At 40.8% G+C, this 22,796-nt stretch overlaps 2 protein-coding genes across 8 annotated transcripts in view; one reads left to right on the top strand and one right to left on the bottom strand.

Moving 5' to 3' along the window:
• XPO5 (exportin 5) overlaps positions 1–12,933 on the bottom strand; it is a 46,093-nt gene extending 33,160 nt beyond the window's left edge. For 3 of the 4 annotated variants that reach the window (XR_003796750.1, XM_029243210.1, XM_029243212.1), the window contains exons 1-9: positions 12,676–12,933; positions 10,920–11,041; positions 9,922–9,994; positions 8,707–8,844; positions 8,139–8,321; positions 5,168–5,194; positions 4,435–4,620; positions 3,720–3,796; positions 580–679 (exon numbers count right to left, since the gene is read on the bottom strand). Coding sequence is in view for 3 of the 4 variants with exons in the window: in XM_029243210.1 (XP_029099043.1) it covers positions 580–679; positions 3,720–3,796; positions 4,435–4,620; positions 5,168–5,194; positions 8,139–8,321; positions 8,707–8,844; positions 9,922–9,994; positions 10,920–11,041; positions 12,676–12,780 (1,011 nt within the window). In the remaining variant the exon portion in view is untranslated. The remainder of the gene's footprint in view (positions 1–579; positions 680–3,719; positions 3,797–4,434; positions 4,621–5,167; positions 5,195–8,138; positions 8,322–8,706; positions 8,845–9,921; positions 9,995–10,919; positions 11,042–12,675) is intronic. The other variant, XM_029243211.1, reaches the window with a different exon arrangement.
• A 180-nt stretch (positions 12,934–13,113) lies between these two features.
• Positions 13,114–22,796, top strand: part of POLH (DNA polymerase eta) — a 32,745-nt gene continuing 23,062 nt past the window's right edge. For 2 of the 4 annotated variants that reach the window (XM_029242645.1, XM_029242648.1), the window contains exons 1-4: positions 13,114–13,366; positions 16,740–16,880; positions 17,142–17,276; positions 18,710–18,927. In XM_029242645.1, coding sequence (XP_029098478.1) covers positions 16,744–16,880; positions 17,142–17,276; positions 18,710–18,927 — 490 coding nt within the window. In that variant the 5' untranslated portion in view covers positions 13,114–13,366; positions 16,740–16,743. The remainder of the gene's footprint in view (positions 13,367–16,739; positions 16,881–17,141; positions 17,277–18,709; positions 18,928–22,796) is intronic. The other 2 variants (XM_029242646.1, XM_029242647.1) reach the window with 2 other exon arrangements.

Genomic DNA, 22,796 nt, shown 5'->3' with positions numbered 1-22,796 from the left:
TGACGGTACACATCTTATGTCTGAAGTTCCATCCTCTCTAGCCATTCAAGCCACCACAAAAAGGCATAACATCAAGCGCAAATGTCTGTACCAATATCCTTTTAACACACAAGACTGAGTATTAAACATTTCCCTAAAGAAAGTTAATTCCAGGTCAATCAGACTAAAGTTTTCTTTTATGATCTAATAATACATCCTTTAGATTTGGGAAAAGTGTTCTTTATTCAAATCCATAATGTTTCATGACCTAATAGGACTTTAAAGGGTAACGCACTCGGCAGACTGAAGTTTTACAAGTACCAAAATGAACAGGAGTAGCAACATTGACTTTAGTCAGATGTTATAACAGATGGAATAACAGATGTGAATGTTTACTATTGACATTAATAATTGATTTGTTAAAAAAAACTGTATCATTCAAACTCAATTAAAATAATTTAATCTATAGAATTATAAGAAATAATCTGTAGGGAAATGCCCCCTCAGGCTAAAATCAATGGCATGTGTCACCCCTTACACAAATATAACTTTCTAAATCCTCTCCTCAAATGGCCCTGAAACTCTCCAGAAAGTGCTCACCAGCAATGCACACAGCTGATTGCCCAGCGCACACAACACCTGACAGAGTCTCTTCAGGAAGACATAGTGCTTTTCTACCAAGCCTCCTCCGTCAGCAGTCCTGAAGAGGAGAAAACAGTGTGATTAGCAGCACATCAAGAGCACCGAAGAGAGTCCCATGGAATGGAGCTGTATGTGGTCTGTGCTCCAATATTCAAATTTCAGTTGATTATTAAAGATAAAAAAAAAAAATCAAAAAACAAAACCAACCCAAAAACCTCCAACCAAACACTGAAAGATCGATGAGGAATAGGGTTCAATGCCATCTCATCCTTCAATGCAGTCCTTGAGTACTTTGGGATAATATTGTAAACTCTGAGCATGACTCCACAAAGCAATATATATACTTATATGCATAAAAACTGCACAAAAAGACATCGGTTGATACTGAGGAAGGACTTAGAGAGATCTCTAGGGGAGCATGCAGTAACTCCTTACACCACTGACAAAATCAAAAGGACTATAATCAAGAGAATGAAAAGACAAGTGACAGACTAGGAGAAAATATTTGCAAAAGACACATCTGATAAAAGACTGTTATCCAAAATATACAAGAACTCTTAAAACTCAATAAGAACAAAATCTGATTAAAAAATGGGCCAAAGGCCTTAATAGACACCTCACTAAAGAAGACACACAGATGGGAAATAAACATATGAAAAGAAGCTCCACATCAAATGTCATCAGGGAATTGCAAATTAAAACGAGATAGCACTATACACCTATTAGAATAGCCAAAATCCAGAACACTGACAACACCAAATGCTGGTGAGGATGTGGAGCAACAGGAACTCTCATTCATTGTTGGTGGGAATGCAAAGTGGTACAGCCCCTTTGGAAGACAGTTTGACAGTTTCTTACAAAACTAAACATACTCTTACCATATGATTTAGCAATCACACTCCTTGATAATTACCCAAAGGAGCTGAACATACAAAAACCTACACATGGATGTTTATAGCAGCTTTATTCATAACTGCAAAAATTTGGAAGCAACCAAGATGTCCTTCAGTAAGTGAATGGATAAATAAACTTTGGTACATCCAGACAACAGAATATTATTCAGTGGTAAAAAGGAATGAGCTAACCAAGCCATGAAAAGACGTGTAGGAACTATAAATGCATGATACTAAGTGAAAGGAAACAATCTGAAAAGGTTACATACTATATGATTACAACTATACAACATTCTGGAAAAGGCAAAACCATGGAGAAAGTAAAAAGATCAGTGGTTGCCAGGAGTTTGGGTGGGAGAGGAGGGATAAACAGGCAGAGCACAGAGGATTTTTAGGGTAGTGAAAAGCCTGTAAGATACTATTATGATGAATATGTGTTATTACACGTTTGTTGAAACTCAGAGAACGTACCCATAAAATGTATAACAGCAGGGTTAACCCTAAGGTAAACTATGGCCTTTGGATGATTATGATGTGTCAATGTAAGTTCAACAGCTCTAACAAATGTACCACTCTGATAGCGGATGGCTATAATGGAGGAGGCTATGCATGCGTGTGGGCAGGGAATATATGGGAAATCTCTGTACCTTCCCCTGAATTTTGCTGTGAACCTTAATCTGCTCTAAAAAAACAAAATCTTTTTTTAAAGATGGTATTAAAAACGTAACTTGGTATCTCATTTCTCCAAGTCATTTAGTTCAGATCAGTAATCACTTATGTGCTATTTTAGAATGCAAATACCCCTTTAAATTAAAAAAAAGATTGTTTGGTGGCAAAACCTGACCTACAATGATGTAGGATGATTTGCACTAACAAGAATTAATAAGGGGGCTTCCCTGGTGGCGCAGTGGTTGAGAGTCCGCCTGCCGATGCAGGGGGCACGGGTTCGTGCCCCGGTCTGGGAAGATCCCACATGCCGCAGAGCGGCTGGGCCCGTGAGCCATGGCTGCTGAGCCTGCGCGCCCGGAGCCTGTGCTCCACAGCGGGAGAGGCCACAACAGTGAGAGGCCCACGTACCGCAAAAAAAAAAAAAAAAAGAATTAATAAGACTGGTGTGGACAGCAGCCATATTAGCGTGTTCTGGAGGCAGTGCAGTATAACATAAAAAGCATGGGCCTCAGGGTAAGAAAGGTCTAGGCTCTAGTGATGTTGAAGGACAGCGTGGCATCATGGTTTCTAGTGCAGGATCTGAAGTCTGACTTTGAATCACAGCTTTACTAACCAGTACCAGTAGCACAAATGGAGATGGGACACCTCAGTGCGAATGTCATAGTCTCTAGGGAACTAAGAAATGGGCCCTGGAAACAGTAACTACAGTGGCCACCCAAAAGACATGTTATTAATTTAATTAACAGGACTCCTTAAAAACAGACCTGTAGTATCCACAGGAAAGAGCCATCATAAAAGCTATGTTAGAACGGTCAGCAAGAAATTTTAAGTAATATAGATATATTACTGTGTCTCACATCTTTTCATTTGTCCCTGGCACCGAAAGTGAAGAAATGGTATTGAAGAAAAATGGGTGCTGTGACAGTTTCAACTACTGTAGTACACAGTTCTACCTGACTCCCTGGTAAGAAAAACATATCAGGAAATGCTTTAACATTTTTCAGAGCGATTAGAAGCAAAATAAGCAGAAGCCACTATCTTAGGACATAGAATGTTTTTACAGAATTTATACACATATTTCACATTGACCACATTGTTCCTGCTGCTTCCTAGAGCCTCAGCACTTCAGGCATTGATTACTTTGACAAGGAGAGAGGGAGGAGTGTCTCGAGTTCTGCAATCAAGGAAGGCCCTGGGACAGACTCTGGTCAGATCAGAGCATTCTCTGGCCTAGTCACCAAGGCTACTAGGAGGCTCAGGGATCATCAAAAGCAGACAAAGAGAACCAAGGGGATGAGCTGTCTGGGGAGAATGTGGAAAACTGTGAATGTGAGTGGATGCTGAGTCAACAGCCACAACTTATTTCCAGCATAAGATCTTCAAAAAGGTGAAACAGTCCCTTTAAGAGTGCCTGATTTTCCTATTAAAAACACAGTCCACTGACTGCCAACAGTCAAACAGGAACTTCAGATACATCCAAATGAGATACAAAAATGACAAAGAAATTAGAAAACACATAGAAAAGAAGATACTCACTGCGCAGCGGAGAGTATATAATGCATGGCAACATCTCCAAATAAGACCATCAAGGGCTTCCGGTCTTCCAACTTGCCCTAGACCCGATTTTAGGGAAACACAGGTAATAACTATGTTATTAAAAACCTCCAAGTACTAACAACTTCTATACCTATAAAATCAAATATACTGACTTCCTAATTTCTCACATAGCCCTGGGGCTAACTGAACACTGAAAAAAACCTCTTTAAATCCAAACCTGGATAAGACTTATATTTTAAAATGTGTTGGGCAATAATGATGATATGAAAGCAAAATAAATTACATCTGAAAATAACATTCTTATGGAGAAAAGAGTCACAATCCCATCTGTTAGCCAAGACAGCTATAAAGCCAGTAGAGTCACCTTCTACAATTCTTTGACGTAACACTATGTGAGTTTTAAACTTTAACATTACGCTTATACAGTTTCTTAAGCATGAAGTACCAAGATTCACAGCTCTTTCAAGAACCAAGTAGCCCTACAAATCTCTATATATCCTGACAAATGGATTCCTAGGATATCAGCAAACTGTTGTCCAAAAGGTTGGAGGCAGGTAATTAAGTTGGTGTCAAGTAAAACAAAAAAACAAACAAAAAAACCCAAACCTTTAAATGTCTTTCACCACAACATGGAATTAAACACACATATGCATCACTCAGAGACTGTCAAAGTCAGTGTGAAGCGGTAACTTACTTTCCTGCTGACTGCAATGAGAAGACACTCAGCTGCTCCCAGCTGAAGTTCCTGTTCGTTCAGAAGCAGGCACAGCATCTCCAGGAGTTTACAGTTTTCAGCAGTAATGTGACTCATGGACACCCAGTCAATGTAGCCCGCTAGTGTATTCAGTGCTGCAATTCCTACTCGACAGTTTGCTTGGGCCTGCATGAAAAGAAGTAACTTTTAGCCATTAAGTCCTCACTAACAGACAAGAAAGCTGTGATTATTCCCGAGCTCCTTCTACTTTCTAATTCTAAAAAGAAAAACAAACAATAAAATGTACTCATGCAACTGTTACTGATAGGCAACTCAAAGGTTTTCTTCTGATACACACACTTATCAAATGATGGCATTCTTGATGCCCATCAGTACGACTATATTGGCATGTGTGGCCATTTTACGTCCTTCAACAAATCTCAGATATTATCATTTTAACTCCCTTCCACCATAGCTCAGTGATCAAATAAACCAAGGCTGAGGGAATTCCCTGGAGGTCCTGTGATAGGACTTCTTGCTTTCACTGTTGAGAGCATGGGTCTGATCCCTGGTCGGGGAACTAAAGCTCCTACAAGCCGCACGGCACAGCCAAAAAAAAAAAAAAGCAAAACAAAAAAAAACCAAGGCCGAGGTCACCCTCCACTAGGTATATGCATCCCTGTACCTGAAAGCCTCAAAGAAGCCTCCTTCCAACTGCACCAAGAGCTCTTACCTTTGACTCCTGAGAATTATCTGTCTTCTGAAAGAAAAGAAGTATAAGGATCTAAATGTTTTTAAAGAGCAAAAGGCTATGTAATAACTTTCCACCCCCATAATCTAGGCCCTTGAACAATGATTTTCCAATACTCAACTTTTAATCTTGGAAAAGAATACAACTTTACTAAGAATACAAAACTGATATTCTCCCAAAGAAGGACGGGTTATTTTAGTTTCAGCAATATGACAAAATCTACTAGAACATTAAGATCCACAAAGACAGTTTCAACGCACACAGTTTACAAAGAAATACAACTAACAGATGAACAATGAAGCAGGCTCAACATTGCTAGCGATAAAAGAAATATAGTTTAAATCAAAGTATTAGCATTTTTTCTATATTAAAATAGAGACAAATTATAACTGGCAAAGGTATACTGAAATGATGTGATGTTAATGGAAAAAAGCAAGAAACAAAATTAAAATGAGTACAATTTATGACCGTGTATGTAGGGACATAACTGTAGGAAAACCACAAACACAAAAATATTAAATGCTAAGTAGACCAAAATAATGTCTGTTCAGTAAATTATACAATTTATAATTTTACAAGCAGGAATAACAACTCCTGACGGACTTGAAAACTTACCACCATTAGCATCATAAAGGATTTGTTTTACAATTCCTTTTCTCAACTTTCAAAAAGTAATTTTTCTAACAAAGAACAAGTATTAAGCCCTCACCATCGGTGATCAAAGAGCGGTGTTAATGGGGCAGAGATGAATAGAACCCTCTCACCAGCATCTGCTGATGCTGCCCAAGAAGGAAAGGGATCCAGGCAACAACAGCCAAGTCCAGCCTTCACCATCTCCTCCAACAAATCCTGCATTCCCATTCGGATCCTATCCTCCTGACCCCTGGGAGCAGTGCAGGCGCCAGGTGATGGACAGGGAGAGTAAGCCTACCCATCCCATCCTTGTCTACCATCCAGCCGACTCCCTAAGTGGGAAGGTGAAGGGACGGAAGCAGAGAAGGAACTATGAGGAAACTGAGAAGTTTCAGGTACAAGAGATGTCCCTTGGTGTGCTCTGGTCCTGGTAGCCTGGTTTAACAGATGGAGATAATGGACACCAAGGCTAAAGAAAAACACCAGTGGATGTACTTCTAACTTGTGTCAGACCATCATCAATCGGCCCTGCTCTGGCATGTTGGCTAGATTTCTAGGGCACTGAAGCATTCATAATTTGTTCATGTCTCTTAGGGATTAAATCTCCTAGGGGAAAATGGAAAGAATACCTCTTTGGACTTCCCTGGTGGTACAGTGGTTAAGAATCTGCATGCCAGTGCAGGGGACACGGGTTCAAGCCCTGGTCCGGGAAGATCCCACACGCCGCGGAGCAACTAAGCCCGGGCGCCACAACTACTGAGCCTGCACTCTAGAGCCCGCAAGCCACAACTACTGAGGTCCGCACGCCTAGAGCCCGTGCTTCGCAACGAGAGAAGCCACCGCAATAAGAAGCCCGTGCACCGCAACAAAGAGTAGCCCCCACTCGCCGTAACTAGAGAAAGCCCGTGCAGCAACGAAGACCCAACGCGGCCAAAAATAAAAACCCAACCTCTTTCACCCTCAATACACATAGGTTTTTAAATGCAAATACTTTGATATTTTCTTTTGTAAAATCCCAGGGAGATACGTGGGGGGAAAGAGTCCATTCTGGTAAAAAGAATGGGGCGTGAATTCTACTATAATCATTTATAAGGGGATCTTCAATAATTATTCTCTGAAATTCAGTTTCCTCATCCATAATATGGAGACAATACTTTCTGACTCTTAGGGTTGTTTTGAGGATTAAATAACATGTAAAGCAAGAAAAAGTATATAACCATTGTAAAGCGATTATACTCCAATAAAGATGTTAAAAAAAAAAAAGAAAAAGAAAAAGTATATAGCATATATTAGGTATTCATTGTGAGTTTCTCCCTACCCTGACACCAATAGTACCTTGTCATCATTTGTGTTAGTATCTAGTGCTTCCCTGAAAATAGACTTAAGATGTCAGGGGCAGAAAACCCCTGGCAACCCAAATTTCAATGATTTTTTGTGTGTGAAATAAGCATGTATGAGGATTCTAGATTAGGGTTCTGAAACCTCAATACTATTGACATTTTGAGTCAGAAAATTATTTTGGAAGACTGTTCTGGGCATTATAGAATGTTTAGCATCATGCCTGGCTTCTACCCATTAGAGGCCAGTAGCAACCCCTAGTTGTGACAACCTGGGGGGCAAAATCGCCCCTCCTTTTGAGAACCACGGTACTAGATTAACTTTCACACGGCCTTCTTCTAAAGCTCTCAGCTAAAAATGACAATGATTGGACAGACAGTATCTGGTTTGCCTTTTTCTGCAGAAGAAAAACCCATCAGGAAGAAATACCAGGAATCATGTAATCAAGATTAATAAAACTTGGCACAGTTTCCACTGCAAAAGGGACCAAGACTAAATGGGACATCGAAATTTAACAGAGATACTATCCTGACCTATCAGGAATCTGGGTTTCAAATATTAAGAATTAACCTACAGGGAGCTCCTTGGCGGTCTAGTGGTTAGGATTCGGTGCTTTCACTGCCATGACCCGGGTTCAATCCTTGGTCAGGGAACTGAGATCGCACAAGCTGCACAGCATGGCCAAAATTTTAAAAATAAATTAAACAACAAAAAAAGAAATTAATCTTCATTTTTATACTATTTTCTTAGTATAAAAGGAATTATTTTTTTCTGGTAGGTATGGAAACTCACTGAATTGAGCTTCTTAGAAAATTAATTCCAGTTTTTCCTGTCATCTTTGTTTCTTTTTTGCTTATAAAATAGCCGTTCCGTTTACTAAACTGAACACCCTAGTTTCTTGCTAAAGGATTAACTTTAAAAAACAAACAAACCCACTCATATTAGAAAACAGAACTTTAGGGAGGTGGTATTTATCCCTTACCACTTGTTGGTACTTGTTTACATTTTCTTGAAGTGTGTTAAGTAGAAAAGTGAAGATTCTCTCCATGTTCTGGGTTAACGTTTGCTGGATATCCCTTCGTCTTTGAGGGGGTAGCGTCTGAAAGGTCACTACGTCCTCTGCCAGTCGCAAAAGGATGAACATCACTAATTCTGTCTGTGTTTCCTATACCAATAGAGAGAAGGTAGTTAAATGAAATTGAAATATGTTTTTCATTATAAATATGACCAAAGGCTCTTTTCTGCTGACAAGACAAACCAACCAACCAAAAAAACCCTGAAGAGCAAACAAAAACAAAAACCTGAATTGGAGCTTCCCTGGTGGCACAGCGGTTGAGAGTCCGCCTGCCGATGCAGGGGACATGGGTTCATGCCCCGGTCTGGGAAGATCCCACATGCCGCGGAGTGGCTAGGCCCGTGAGCCATGGCCGCTGAGCCTGCGCGTCCGGAGCCTGTGCTCCACAACGGGAGAGGCCACAACAGTGAGAGGCCCGCATACCGCAAAAAAAAACCCCAAAAAAACCGTGAATTGATACAGCTGTACTACATACCCCTTGTTTGGAAAGAATGTCCAATTCTATTAGCATGTCAGGCCAGTGCTGTGGCCACTCCCGCTTGATCATTTCTACTACAATTCGAGACAGAACATCTTTAATATGGTTCTCCTCTTCCAAAATGTTCAGTGTTCCCTGAAAAAGAATAAGAGATATTAAGAGGTCTGCAAGACTGAATTCAAGGGAAAAAATTGGGCTGTAAAAGTGTACGAAACTTATGAGCAGGCCTACTTTTAAACTAAACAGAATAAACAAACCTGTTCTCCATATCTGAGTCACCTGTCCTGAATTCTCACTAATCATCCTTCCCACTTAAAGCTTAACAGAGGGTTGCATCACCTAATAAAATGGCTGTCTCATGGAGCAAGGAAGACATCACTGCTCTTCTCCTTTCCAAACTGAAGAGACTCTCATATTGATTGTTTTCATTTTGTAAGAGGGCCAGGGTGGAAAAGTATGGAAATAAGGAACACATTGAGAGGCTGATAAAGTGGGACAAGAAGGAGCAACTGAATATTTTAACAATAGTTCTAGTATTGGAAGATACAGAAAGACCATTACTGGGACTCTCTTCTGAAGTCTGATATCAAGACTAATGAATTATGACTTCTATCAAATTTCCCCAGAATTAATAAAATACCCTTAGCTAGCTAAGTTAATAATTTTGAAGGGAATTTTTTTTTTTCTATTAACAACACTAGACTTTGGGGACGTAAAGGGGTGTGAATTCCCATTTTCATGCCCTTTGTGAAACAGAACATAAACGGCTTTGGATTCTAAACATGTTCAAAGTCATATTCTAACTCCTGAATCAAACTCATTCAGCATATTTTTTATTGCTAATATCATAAAGTAATTCACTTTAGAATAAAAGGAAACAAATAGCAAAGTGTAATCTAATTTAGAATTGATTAATCTAAGACTCTTACTCATTTGCTGAAAATGTTTAATCTCTCTGCCCTGTCTTCATAATTTTAAAAACAGAAGTCAACACATAAGGGATTAATTAAATCCAGTAAGAGAAACGTGATGAACTGTGATTTCTAGTGATGGTGGTTCTTTTTATCTTGAAGGTAACATTTAATATTATATAAAGCATGCTGTTTGACCTATGTAGAAGCAGTGAATTTTTACACAAATGCTACACTGGAAAAGTTACACTTTGTCTAAACTACCTCGGAAACACAGGACTTCCAACCAACCATTCCTTACATTTGCAATCAGCTCCATGACACTGTTCTTCAGATAGACCTTCTCCAATCGAGACATGCTGTTCCACCGAAACCTGGCCACCAAAATGCATAAAGTCAACAGAACTAAATTAGAAGTCTTCTCTTCAGAACAGATTAGCTTTGATTCCTGTGTTAAAATAATGCTGGTGATTTCACTAAGAAACTATACTTTGGATTTTGGTATCCTTCAAAGAATGGACAGAAACAGTCCACATTTAACCAAAATGCTAACAGAAAAAAAGAGTTTTATATAGGCAGTAGTCCATTAATTAGAATCCACACAGGATCTGTGCACAGATGAGCTTTTCTCCTTGATTTTATTGACAGACCAAAAGCAAATATGTACCTGGAACAACTGCAACAATGTAGCTGATTTTCAAAAAATAGAATTTGAAAACACTAACTTCCTTTCTGAACTGGCTTCAGTTCAGTAATTCCCAAATTACTGGAAAGTAATAGCACAATTCCAGAAAAACTGTGGCTAAATCTTAAAAGCTGATTCTTCTGATAGGCACTGGGAGTAGGAGACTCAAGTTAGGAAGGGTTTTCAGTTATTCTCATATAATCTTGCTTAGAATTTGCCATTCACACTCAAACTTAAAAAAGGAGAAAAGAAAAGAAATTAAAGGCGTGTTGCCTAATCAGAGATTCATTTACCTATACACTGCATTATTCTAAAAAACTCTGAGGTCTGCTGGCATATACTAGGAGCTCAATAAGTGCTAGCTAAATGACTATGAGCTAATACTTGCAGAATGCTTAGTATGTACCATGCACTTTACACAGATGAAGAAACTTGAGAAAGGTTAAGTTCTGAATGAGAGCTCCTGTGAGGCTGTGATAACCTCTCAGGAATCATTCCTTTCTCCCTGGGGATTGCTCTTTTCTACTCACCTAAACAGTACCTCTATGAGTTATACACTAAATAAAGATTTGCTCTCTCACACACTTCAGTGGTAAGGTCCAAAAGCTCCTTACTTGACAACGTGTTCCAGGATCTGAAGGCCAAAATGTCTGACGATGGCAATTTGTGTTTTCTCAGCCAACCGCAAGCCACAAGGGACACATATAGGGCACTTTTCTTTAAACTCCTCACAAAACTGAAAAGAAGAAAAGTTAGTGTTTCCCTTAGAAGCCAAGAAAGAGTGTGGACTAAAAAAAGAAAACTTCATCTTCAACTCCAACCTGAGCTATATATATATATATTTTTTTTTTGCGGTACGCGGGCCTCTCACTGTTGTGGCCTCTCCCGTTTTGGAGCACAGGCTCTGGACGCGCAGGCTCAGTGGCCATGACTTACGGGCCCAGCCGCTCCGCGGCATGTGGGATCTTCCCGGACCGGGGCACGAACCCGCATCCCCTGCATGGGCAGGCGGACTCTCAACCACTGCGCCACCAGGGAAACCCCTGAGCTATATTTTTAAGCTGCAAAATCTAGATCAATATTATATGAATAAAGAACTGATAAACATTCCTTTCACTTTGATAGTTCCAGATTTCCCATGCAATGGCCAATTAGTGTTAGAAAAAATAAATTTGACATAAATGAGTAAAAAATTGTTAGAGATACACCCCTGAAGTATACAGGTAAAATGACAATTTCTAGGATTTGCTTTAAAAACCTTTGGTGGGGGGAGGGATAAAGCAAATGTGGTAAAATCTTTACAGCTGCTGAGTTTAGGTGATGGGTATACACAAGACCATTGCAGTATTCTACTTTTGTGTCTATCTTTAATATTTCATAGTAAAAGAGAAACTAACAGAACCCAAATATTTCTGATTCCAAATCCTGTGGCATACATCTATATATTGTAAAGTTTCCTCCAAGTGATGCTCACTCTACTTTATGAAGTTACATCTCTTAAAATACACACGGCACAAATATTTCTTCCTAGAGGTCATTTCTCACAGCCCACATACATTGTTTGATGGGGGAATAAACTCGAATTGTATTAGCATCCCCATTGGTTTTGTATTAGCATTCCCAAATTACACTGCAAGAGTCAGTCCCGGTAGCAGAGCATCCGACACTCAAGAGAACTACTTTCAGGAAACCAAAAGACCCTTGTTAAAATGCAAAGTAAGTGGTAGTAGTTCATCTTTGCGCAAAACAGCCTAAGAATATCACACAATAAAAAACATGGAGGGGTGGGGTGAGAATTAGGCCCGAAATACCCAAGACACAGAAATGGGTTATTGAGAGGTGTAAGGGTGTTAAGGGGCACTAGAGGGGCTGGGGCTCGGTTAGGGCGGGTCAGGAGTGGGTCAGCAAGGAAACGTTTAGTGCTGCGGAGACTATAAAGAATGTGGCCGGTGTTGGGGACGGGTTGGACATGGGCTGGACACGTGCGCCACGGGAAAGCGAGGGGATGCAGGGATGTGGGGTTTGAGGGAATAAAGTGGGTGCAGCAGGCTGTGGAGGGAGTCGTGGTACGGAGAAGAGCAAACAGAAGTGGCGAGAGGGGAGGAGAGGGCAGTGGGAAGTGGTGGTGAGATGAGACGGCCACAGAGAGCTAGGGACGACAGCGTCCCGGGAGAAGGGCAGGCGCGGCGAGCACAGAAGGCGGGGAGTGGGAAGAGGCGCGGAAAGCGGTGAGGGGAGGGCCCCCGGGGGTTGGGGACCGAGGTCCAGGGGCCGCGTGGGCGGGAGACGGCCAGGGTCTTGGGCTGCGCCGGTACTGCTGGGGCTGGGGGAGGGTCTCGGAGCAGGCCCGGGGCGACAGACTCCAGCTACCTTGAGGGCTTCTAGCCGGTAGCGCTGGGTGGAGCTGGGGTCCATCATGATCGTCACCGCTTTCACCAGCTGCTCGCACAGCGCGTTCACTTGATCCATCGACATGACTAGTGCCACGCGCCGCAAGCGCGCACAACGGACGTCCCGGAAGCACGAGGCACGGATCGCTCCGTTGGCGGGACCACACACTGGTACCCGGCCGCGGCGGGCTTAAAGGGGACGGTGGGGAGCGGGAGGAGGAGCGGGAGCCGCAGAAGACCCAGCCGGGAAAAAGCCAGCGCTGCGCACGCGCCCGACCCTCCAGTACGCATGCGCCCGCGGAAGTGGCGACTTCCTTTTGACTGTTGCTCCTTGGTGGGCGGAGCGAGAGACTTAGGGGCCACGGTGCGCAGGCGCGTCAACGGCCCTCGGCGGCGCGCGCGGCGAATAACTGTCGGGAAGGCTGTGAGCAGATCTTGGTGGCTAAGGCTGGACCCGCCCGGCTGTGCCGACTGCTGCCAGGGCGAGGATCGTCAGCGCGCGTAGGTCCTTTTCTCCGTCGTTGCCGGGAATAAATCTCTCTCGAAACCGACTGATCCGTTCCCGGAAAGGGGACGGATATTCAAGACCACTTCATCGTCCTTCCAGTGGACACCGAGTCCAGCATCGGTGGCGTCCGCCGGTGGCGGTTTTGCCAAGTGTTGTCACATTGGTAAGAGAATTTAGAACAGTTCTGTATCTCTGTTTTTAGACTTTTCATGTTGCCTTGGCTATTGGTTGTATAGTATAGCAGTGACTGGGGACAACTTTGGGCCGAAATTACATGAAATAGAAATACTTGCTCACAGAGAGAAAAGGCCCTGGTATTGCCTCTTAAGAGGATTTTTCTTGTGGAAAGAAAATGGTAGCTCTTAAACCTCCCTCTTCACCTGTACGTATTTTCCTTGGGTGTGTTATCACCTGATTGGCACCAAACTTGTTTTTAAAGATTGGGGTAAATCGAGATCGTTAATGATGAATAATTGCAAATACCGAAGGTTTGTACAGTTTTGATCATTTGAAGTGCTACATATATCATATATATGAAATATATATATGTATATCATATATGTATATAATATTTATATGACTTCAAAATAGTGTAATCCTTATTCCCAAAGGAGGGTTTTGGCAGAGAGTATGTTTCATTTTTCATCTTTAAAAAACTCTTGCTTTCTCCAGCAAAATACATAAACTGAAAACTAAAACAGTTAAAATCTGAATATCCGTTTTGGTGTTGTATATTTAGGAAATGTTTGCTCTGCTTAAATCACTGCTCCCTGTTCATACTCCACTTCTGGTGTTTGTATCTAATATAGTACTTACCTGGGTGTGTGTGTGTGACAATGCATTTACTATTTTTAATTTGGCGTTATCTGTTCCAGGACTGTACAAAAGCCACTTCAAGGTAAAGTGATTTCTGGCATGTTATGGTTTTAACTTATAAATGTTTAAAGTATTACGTTCTGCCTGTTTTAGGTGAGTGGAATTTGTAAGGAATTAATGCTTTGAATACTCTGATTTTTTGAATTCATCATTTTCTTTTCCCTAATCTTCCAGCTTTGTAGTTGCATGACACTTTTTTCAAGGTGAATGTTAATTTTTGATACTTTTTTAAAAAAAGAATACAGTTGGACTTCCCTGGTGGCTCAGTGGTTGAGAGTCCACCTGCCGATGCAGGGGACACGGGTTCGTGCCCCGGTCCGGGAAGATCCCACATGCCGCGGAGCGGCTGGGTCCGTGAGCCATGGCCACTGGGCCTGCGCGTCTGGAGCCTGTGCTCCGCAACGGGAGAGGCCACAGCGGTGAGAGGCCCGCGTACCGCAAAAAAAAAAAAAAAAAAAAAGAATACAGTTGAGTGCTTACTCAACTGTATAACCTGTGTTCTCTCATATTTAAATCATGAATTACTGTGTTTCCACAAATATCTTATTTACTTTAAGTCAGTGGTTTTCAACCTCTGCTTTTAAAAATCATGAGAGAGGGCTTCCCTGGTGGCGCAGTGGTTGAGAGTCCGCCTGCCCATGCAGGGGACACAAGTTCGTGCCCCGGTCCGGGAAGATCCCACGTGCCGCGGAGCGGCTGGGCCCGTGAGCCATGGCCGCTGAGCCTGCGCGCCCGGAGCCTGTGCTCCGCAGCGGGAGAGGCCACAACGGTGAGAGGCCCGTGTACCACACACACACACACACACACACACACACACACACACAAGAATTCTTTCTTTAATAATAAACCAAAGATTATTGTCTTCCTTTTTCTCTTTTTCTTTAAATGAAGCCTTTCTGCATCCAACTTCTAATCCCTGACGCCTTCTTTCAAAAATAAATAAATAAAAATAAAAATCATGAGAGAGAGAGAGCTTATTAGAGAGAGCTTTTAAAAATCATGATGGCCAGGTCACACCCATACCAATTAAGTTACATGTCTGGTGGTAGAAGCCAGAAATCAATAGTATTAAATCAATAGTATTAAATAGAAATCAATAGTATTAAAGGTTCCTAGGTGATTCTAATCTGTAGCAAAGTTTACAGAGCCACTGCTTTAGTTTACTGAATCCTTCTGGATTTCTAACAATGTTAAATGAAAACGTTAGTCTGTATTCACTGTGTATAAGGTTTGTTCTTTCAGTCTAGCATCCATACCTTTATATATGTCTGTCTACAAATAGTATGTAGTATTTTCTTTTTGTCTTCAAAAATTTACATGAATGGGTAGAAAATCACCTTTAGAACATCACAAAGTAATTGTGACAGGCCAGATCCACTGATGGGTGCTTAGTGGTTGAAAGTTTGAGGAGAAACAGGGTATTTGCATAGTCTCAAAGTATCTCTCCTAAGAAAGGAAAAAATAGTAACTTTACAGTGAGAAACCTAGCAAACACTATCTCAACTAAATGATATGCTTAACATCACCAGTATTAACACACAGCGACATCATGTACCTCCCAACATGATACACTGAGAAAAGCAGAACCCTTCCATAATATTCTTGCTAAAAATGCATAACCTCAGTCTAATCAAGAGAAAACATCAGACAAACCTAAACTGAGAGACATTCTCAAAGCAACTGAGTAGTTCCCTTCAAAAGTGTCAAGGTCATGAAAAACATGAAGTGTCACAGATTGGAGAAGACTAAGGAGACGTGATGACTAAGACTGGATCCTAAGCTGGATCCTGGAACCAAAAATGAACATTAGTGGAATAACTGGTAAAATTCAAGTAAAGTTTGTAGTGTGAATATTATACTAATGTTCATTCTTTAGTTTTGATAATTGTGCTGTATAAAATGTTAGCATTAGGGGAAACTGGGTATAGGAGAACCCTACTATGTTTGCAACTTTTCTGTAAGTGTAAAAGTATTTCAAAATAAAAAGTTTTAAAAATCCACATGAATGCTTTGATGTTATATATCATTTTCTGCTTCTCTTTTCCCTGAACTTATATTTGAGATTTGTCTGTCAACTAGATTAACTGTTGACTTTATCCCTCCATTGACGTGCATTGTAGTTTTTTTTTTTTTTTTGCGGTACGCGGGCCTCTCACTGTTGTGGCCTCTCCCGTTGCGGAGCACAGGCTCCGGACGCGCAGGCCCAGCAGCCACGGCTCACGGGCCCAGCCGCTCCGCGGCATGTGGGATCTTCCCGGACTGGGGCACGAACCTGCGTCCCCTGCATCGGCAGGCGGACTCTCAACCACTGTGCCACCAGGGAAGCCTGCATTGTGGTTTTAATTTGCATTTCCCTATGACTAATGATGTTGAGCCATTTTCATGTGACTGTTGACTATTTGTATATCTTCTTTTGTGAAGTGTTCAATTCTTTGGGGGGATGGGTATTCTTTAAAGCTTTCAATATTTATTACCTTTCTAAAGTTGTGTCAGTTTATTATTTTCCTGCCAGCAGTATATGAAAATGCCTGTTTCATTATTGTTAGTTTCCATGTTCCCATGCTTATGGTAATTCAACAATGGAAGAATGGAAGTATAATTTTCTTTGGCACTTTTTATTCAATATCCTTTCTAACTGTCCATAAAATATTGTCTTACAGAAAAATGGCTAATGGACAAGACCGGGTAATTACTCTAGTGGACATGGACTGTTTTTTTGTTCAAGTGGAACAGCGGCAAAATCCTCATTTGAGGAATAAACCTTGTGCAGTTGTACAGTACAAATCATGGAAGGGTGGTGGGTATGTATCATAGTTATTGTTGTAACTCTCAACTACTGTTTTAATCTATAAGAATACATGGCAAAAAAAAAAAATACATGGCACTATGCTAGGTCCTGTTTTGGGGGGTTCTGAACTGCTATATTTGAGAATGAATAGTAGCATCAGTGACCAAAAAGTTTATACTATTATGTTTATAACCTATTCATCATGTTAAATTTTAATTATTTTTGCTTGTGATCATGTAATATTTTTCTGTTCCCCTTTTTTTCCTAACCTTAGAATCATTGCAGTAAGTTATGAAGCTCGTGCATTTGGGGTCACTAGAAACATGTGGGCAGATGATGCTAAGAAGTTATGTCCAGATCTTCTACTGGCACAAGTTCGTGAGTCCCATGGAAAATCTAACCTCACCAAGTAAGAAGAAAAGCTTGTTTAAGGGGAATGGAAGAGTTGGAAGCATTTCATGAGGCTAGGAACTCATGTTTCTAATTCGTTTTATGTAAATAACATCTGAAAAAGTTCCCTTTAGTCAGCTAAATTTTCAGTGTGGAATGTAAACAGATTTTAATACTGCGTTTTAGGAACAGTTCAGAATCATTATTACCTATAATAATTGCCACCCTTAATACCCTTTCAGTTCCTTAATTATTTAACAATTGGTTGTTATAATTAAAACTTAATTCCACTTCCCATGTTCTCAGGCCAAAAGTCTGAAATGTTTGAAGTAATTAAATTGACTGTGAAACTAATAAGAGTTTTTCCAGAGAAGGCTGAGTCAAACTCACATTCTAGTGCAATATCTAGAATTATTTGCCAGAATTGAACAGTCCCAAAGAAGCTTAATTTCTCTGTTTTTGAACTGAGCTATCTCTGCCCAGATTTTAGAAAGTTAGCCTTGGAATGGGAGGCATTAGTATAGGCATAGCCAAGTTAGAGGTAGATACAAGCCCCAGTCATTATAATAATCCTAATAGCTAGTGTATAGTGAACATATGTCATATGCCAGGCACTGTGTTAAATTCTTCATTGGCAGTGTCTCTTAAATCTCACATTGTTATAAGGAAGGTTCTAGTATTATCCCCCCCACCCCCACGCACACACAAATGAGGGACCAATTTAGAGAGGTTAAATAATTTAAGTTCGCACAGTTAGGAAGTGGAAGACTGAGGATTCATTTTCAGATCTCCACGTTCTCACAGTACACTATACTGTGTGGGGTGGTGTGTGTAGGGATCATGCTTTGACTTGGGACTTGAGATACCCCTGAATTCGCCTATCAATTAGAAGTCTAAAGGTGGAGTGTCATAGCCAACCTCACATTGGGATTATTGCCAGAAAAGAAGATAGATTTGACTGGAGATTAATACTGTAACCCTAAAGTAGAATTAATTCAGCTAATGGACATATGCTACGTTGCATTGAATAGAATTTTATGCTGGGAAAGACAGTGTAACTTCCCAGAAATACAGTTGACTTCAGAGTGTGATTTTGAAAAGCCACATGCCACCAACTTAAAACTGGATCATTTATTTTACTCTTAAAATCTTCATCAAATAATGAACAAAGGCAGTTTTAGAAAATTTAGGAATAAGTTTGTAGACCAGAGAGTTATTAATAAAGACCCGGTAATTTTAAATTATTATTTTAATAATTAACCTGAGATGCCAGGTTATAAAAATAAAAATATGATTTGCAAAAACATATATATACTTAGTTTATCAAATATTCTTAAAAATACCTTGGAGTGATTATACTTAAGAGTCTGTGAAAGAACACCAACTACTGCAATAGAGCATCCTTTCCTTGCTCTGTATGTGTGTGAGTATATTGTGCTCTCACGCTCTTAGGTACCGGGAAGCCAGTGTGGAAGTGATGGAGGTAATGTCTCGTTTTGCTGTGATTGAACGTGCCAGCATTGATGAGGCTTATGTAGACCTGACCAGTGCTGTACAAGAGAGACTGCAAAAGCTCCAAGGTCAGCCTCTCTCAGCAGACTTATTGCCAACCACCTACATTGAAGGGTTGCCCCAAAGCCCTACAACAGCAGAAGGGACTGTTCAGAAAGGTACTTGCATAGCATCATATTGCTTCTGCTTCCTGCCTTTGGAACCTGCTTTGCTTGGTCATACTGCTCCTTCTTGGATTGATTGAAAGGAAACTTAAACTACAACATGAATGAATCACAAGGACTCACATGGAAGGATATACAAATTCTTTTATCTTTCCAGGTATATGGATGTTGAGAAGCTGTGAAATCTGTATTAACATCAAGCTTCTCTTGAGACATAACTAGGGCAGGTTAAAGTTATCAGTAGAAGGCTGACTGTGCACTTCCATTATTTGTAGGTTAATTTATATTATTGTAACTTGGTTCATAAAAAGAGTGAGCTTTTTTTTTTTTCTTGCGTTATGCGGGCCTCTCACTGTTGTGGCCTCTCCCATTGCGGAGCACAGGCTCCGGACGCGCAGGCTCAGCAGCCACGGCTCACGGGCCCAGCTGCTCCGCGGCATGTGGGATCTTCCCGGACCGGGGCACGAACCCATGTCCCCTGCATCGGCAGGCGGACTCTCAACCACTGCGCCACCAGGGAAGCCCGAAGAGTGAGCTTTTTTAAGGGGACCTAAACAACAGGGAGTTGAATTACTCGAAATTTCTAATCAGTTATCAGGATAATGTCATCAATGGGCTGTTCAAGGCCTCTCTTATTTTACTTTACTTATTTTACTTCTTTTCCCCTTCATAGTGATTCCCCCTTCTCCCTTCCTACCCCACAAACCCTCTGGCACTCACTGATGTATATCTTCTTAAATATGTATATGTCTTTATAAATTGTACAGTGTTGCTTTGTACGTGTGCTTTTAATTATTTTTATTTGTCTGCTATTATCATTTTTCATTTATTTTTTATTTATTTATTGAAATATAGTTGATTTACTATTATATTACTTTCAGGGGTACAACATATTGATTCAATATTTTTATAGATTATACTCCATTTAAAGTTATTATAAAATAATTGCTGCATAATATATCCTTATTGCTTATTTATTTTATGCACAGTATTTTGTATCTCTAAAACCTCTACCCCTATCTTGCCCCTTCCCCTCCCCTCTCCTCACTGGTAACCACTAGTTTGTTCTCTCTATCTGTGAGTCTGTTCCGGTTTTGTTGTATTAATTCATTTATTTTTTAGATTCCACATATAAGTGATAACACAGTATTTGTCTTTCTCTGTCTGACTTATATAACGCGTGCTTTTAAAACTTGTGCTTTTTAAGCACATGAAAAGGTACTCAACATCACTAATTATTAGAGAAATGCAAATCAAAACTACAATGAGGTATCACCTCACACTGGTCAGAATGGCCATCATCAAAAAATCTACAAACAGGGCTTTCCTGGTGGGTCAGTGGTTTGGAGTCCGCCTGCCGATGCAGGGGACACGGGTTCGTGCCCCAGTCCGGGAGGATCCTACATGCTGCAGAGCGGCTAGGCCCGTGAGCCATGGCCACTGAGGCTGTGCGTCTGGAGGCTGTGCTCCACAACGGGAGAGACAACAGCGGTGAGAGGCCCACGTACCACAAAAAAAAAAAAATCTACAAACAACAAATGCTGGAGAGGGTGTGGAGAAAAGGGAACCCTCCTACACTGTTGGTGGGAATGTAAATTGGTACAACCACTATGGAGAACAGTATGGAGGTTTCTTAAAAAACTAAAAATAGAACTACGATATCGGGGCTTCCCTGGTGGCGCAGTGGTTGAGAATCCGCCTGCCAATGCAGGGGACACGGGTTTGATCCCTGGTCCGGGAAGATCCCACATACCCTGGAGCAACTAAGCCTGTGTGCCACAACTACTGAGCCTGTGCTCTGGAGCCCACGAGCCACAATTACTGATCCTGCGTGCTGCAACTACTGAAGCCCGTGCACCTAGAGCCCATGCTCCACAACAAGAGAGGCCACCACAGTAAGAAGCTGTGCACCACAACGAAGAGTAGTCCCCGCTCGCTGCAACTAGATAAAGCCCATGTGCAGCAATGAAGACCCAACACAGCCAAAAATAAATAAAATAAATAAAGTTAAAAAAAAAAAAGTTGTTGGGCTTCGCTGGTGGCGCAGTGGTTGAGAATCTGCCTGCTAATGCAGGGGACATGGGTTCGAGCCCTGGTCTGGAAGGATCCCACATGCCACGGAGCAACTAAGCCCGTGCGCTACAGCTACTGAGCCTGCGCGTCTGGAGCCTGTGAGCCACAACAAGAGAGGCCGCAATAGTAAGAGGCCCGCGCACCGCGATGAAGAGCGGCCCCCGCTTGCCACAACTAGAGAAAGCCTTCGCACAGAAACAAAGACCCAACACAGCAAAAATAAATTAATTAATAAACTCCTACCCCCAACATATTTAAAAAAAAAAAAAGTTAAAAAAAAAAAAAGAACTACCATATGACCCAGTAATCTCACTCCTGGGCATATACCCAGAGAAAACCATAATTCAAAAATATACATGCACCCTAGTGTTCATTGCAGCACTATTTACAATAGCCAGGACATGGAAGCAACCTAAATGCCCATCGACAGGTGAATGGATAAAGCAGATGCGGTACATATATACAATGGAATATTACTCAGCCATAAAAAAGAACAAAATAATGCCATTTGTAGCAACATGGATGGACCTAGAGATTGTCATACTGTGTGAAGTAAGACACAGAAAGACAAACATATGATATTGCTTATATGTGGAACCAAAAAAAAAAAAGAACGTACAAATGAACTTATGTACAAAACAGAAGTAGCGTCATGAATGTAGAAAACAAACTTATGGTTACCAGGGGATAAGGTGGTGGGGGAGGGATAAATTGGGAGATTGGGACTGACATATACACACTACCATATATGAAATAGATAACTAATAAGAACCTGCTGTATAGCACAGGGAACTCTACTCAATACTCTGTAATGACATGGGAAAAGAATCTAAAACAAAGAGTGGTTGTATGTATATGTGTGACTGATTCACTTTGCTGTACACCTGAAACTAATACAACATTGTAAATTAACTATACTCCAATAAAAATTTTTTAAAAAAAGATGCAGTTGAGTATAAACTGCGTTAATTTGCTGTGAAACAATGTTTAAAAAAATTTGTGCTTTTTAATTACATGATAGTACTGTTATTATAGGTCTCATTATTAATTTTCATTGCTGATTTTATACATCTTTTCATGTAGCTGTATTTATGTGTAATTGATTTCTTTTAATTGCAGCATAATCCATGGTATGGATCTACCATGTTTACAGACCCTTCTCCTACTGATGAGCTCATTGGTTGCTTCTCACGTCCTTCTGTTTATATGATGAATGTCCTCATTAATCCTCTTGGACATATGCAAGGGTTTCTCTGGGAAGTATTTTCAGGAGTGGACTGCTAGATTATAGGGTATACACATATACTTAGTTTCACTAAATACTGCCAAATTGCTCCCCAGAATAACTGTAACAATTTGCCCTACCTCTGACAGTACACAAGAATTCCTGTTTCCTCCATATCCTCACCAGCAATTGGTATTATCTAATATTTTAAAGTACCTGCCAATGTGATGGCTATAAAGGGGTATTTTATATTTTGGGGTTTGTTTTAATTTATACTTCTCTTTACTAATTGAGGTTGAGCTTCTCTTCATATACTTGTTAGCCAGTTGAGTTTCTACTTTTGTGAATTGTTTATTTATAATCTTCATCCCATTTTCCATTGGATTTCTGCCGTTGTTTTTTGTTTTTGTTTTTGGAAGAGCTCCTTGTGTATCCTAGTTGTTGGTCCCTTGTCTGTTTTTGACTCTTCAAATATCTTTTCCCAAGTCTGTCATCCATTAACTTTTTTTTTTTTTGCGGTACGCGGGCCTTTCACTGTTGTGGCCTCTCCCGTTGCGGAGCAACA

Source organism: Monodon monoceros, unplaced genomic scaffold (assembly GCF_005190385.1).
Source record: "Monodon monoceros isolate NGI ecotype Baffin Bay Population unplaced genomic scaffold, NGI_Narwhal_1 Super_Scaffold_3, whole genome shotgun sequence".
Lineage (NCBI taxonomy): Eukaryota > Metazoa > Chordata > Mammalia > Artiodactyla > Monodontidae > Monodon > Monodon monoceros.
This window is presented reverse-complemented; position numbering and strand designations above follow the sequence as displayed.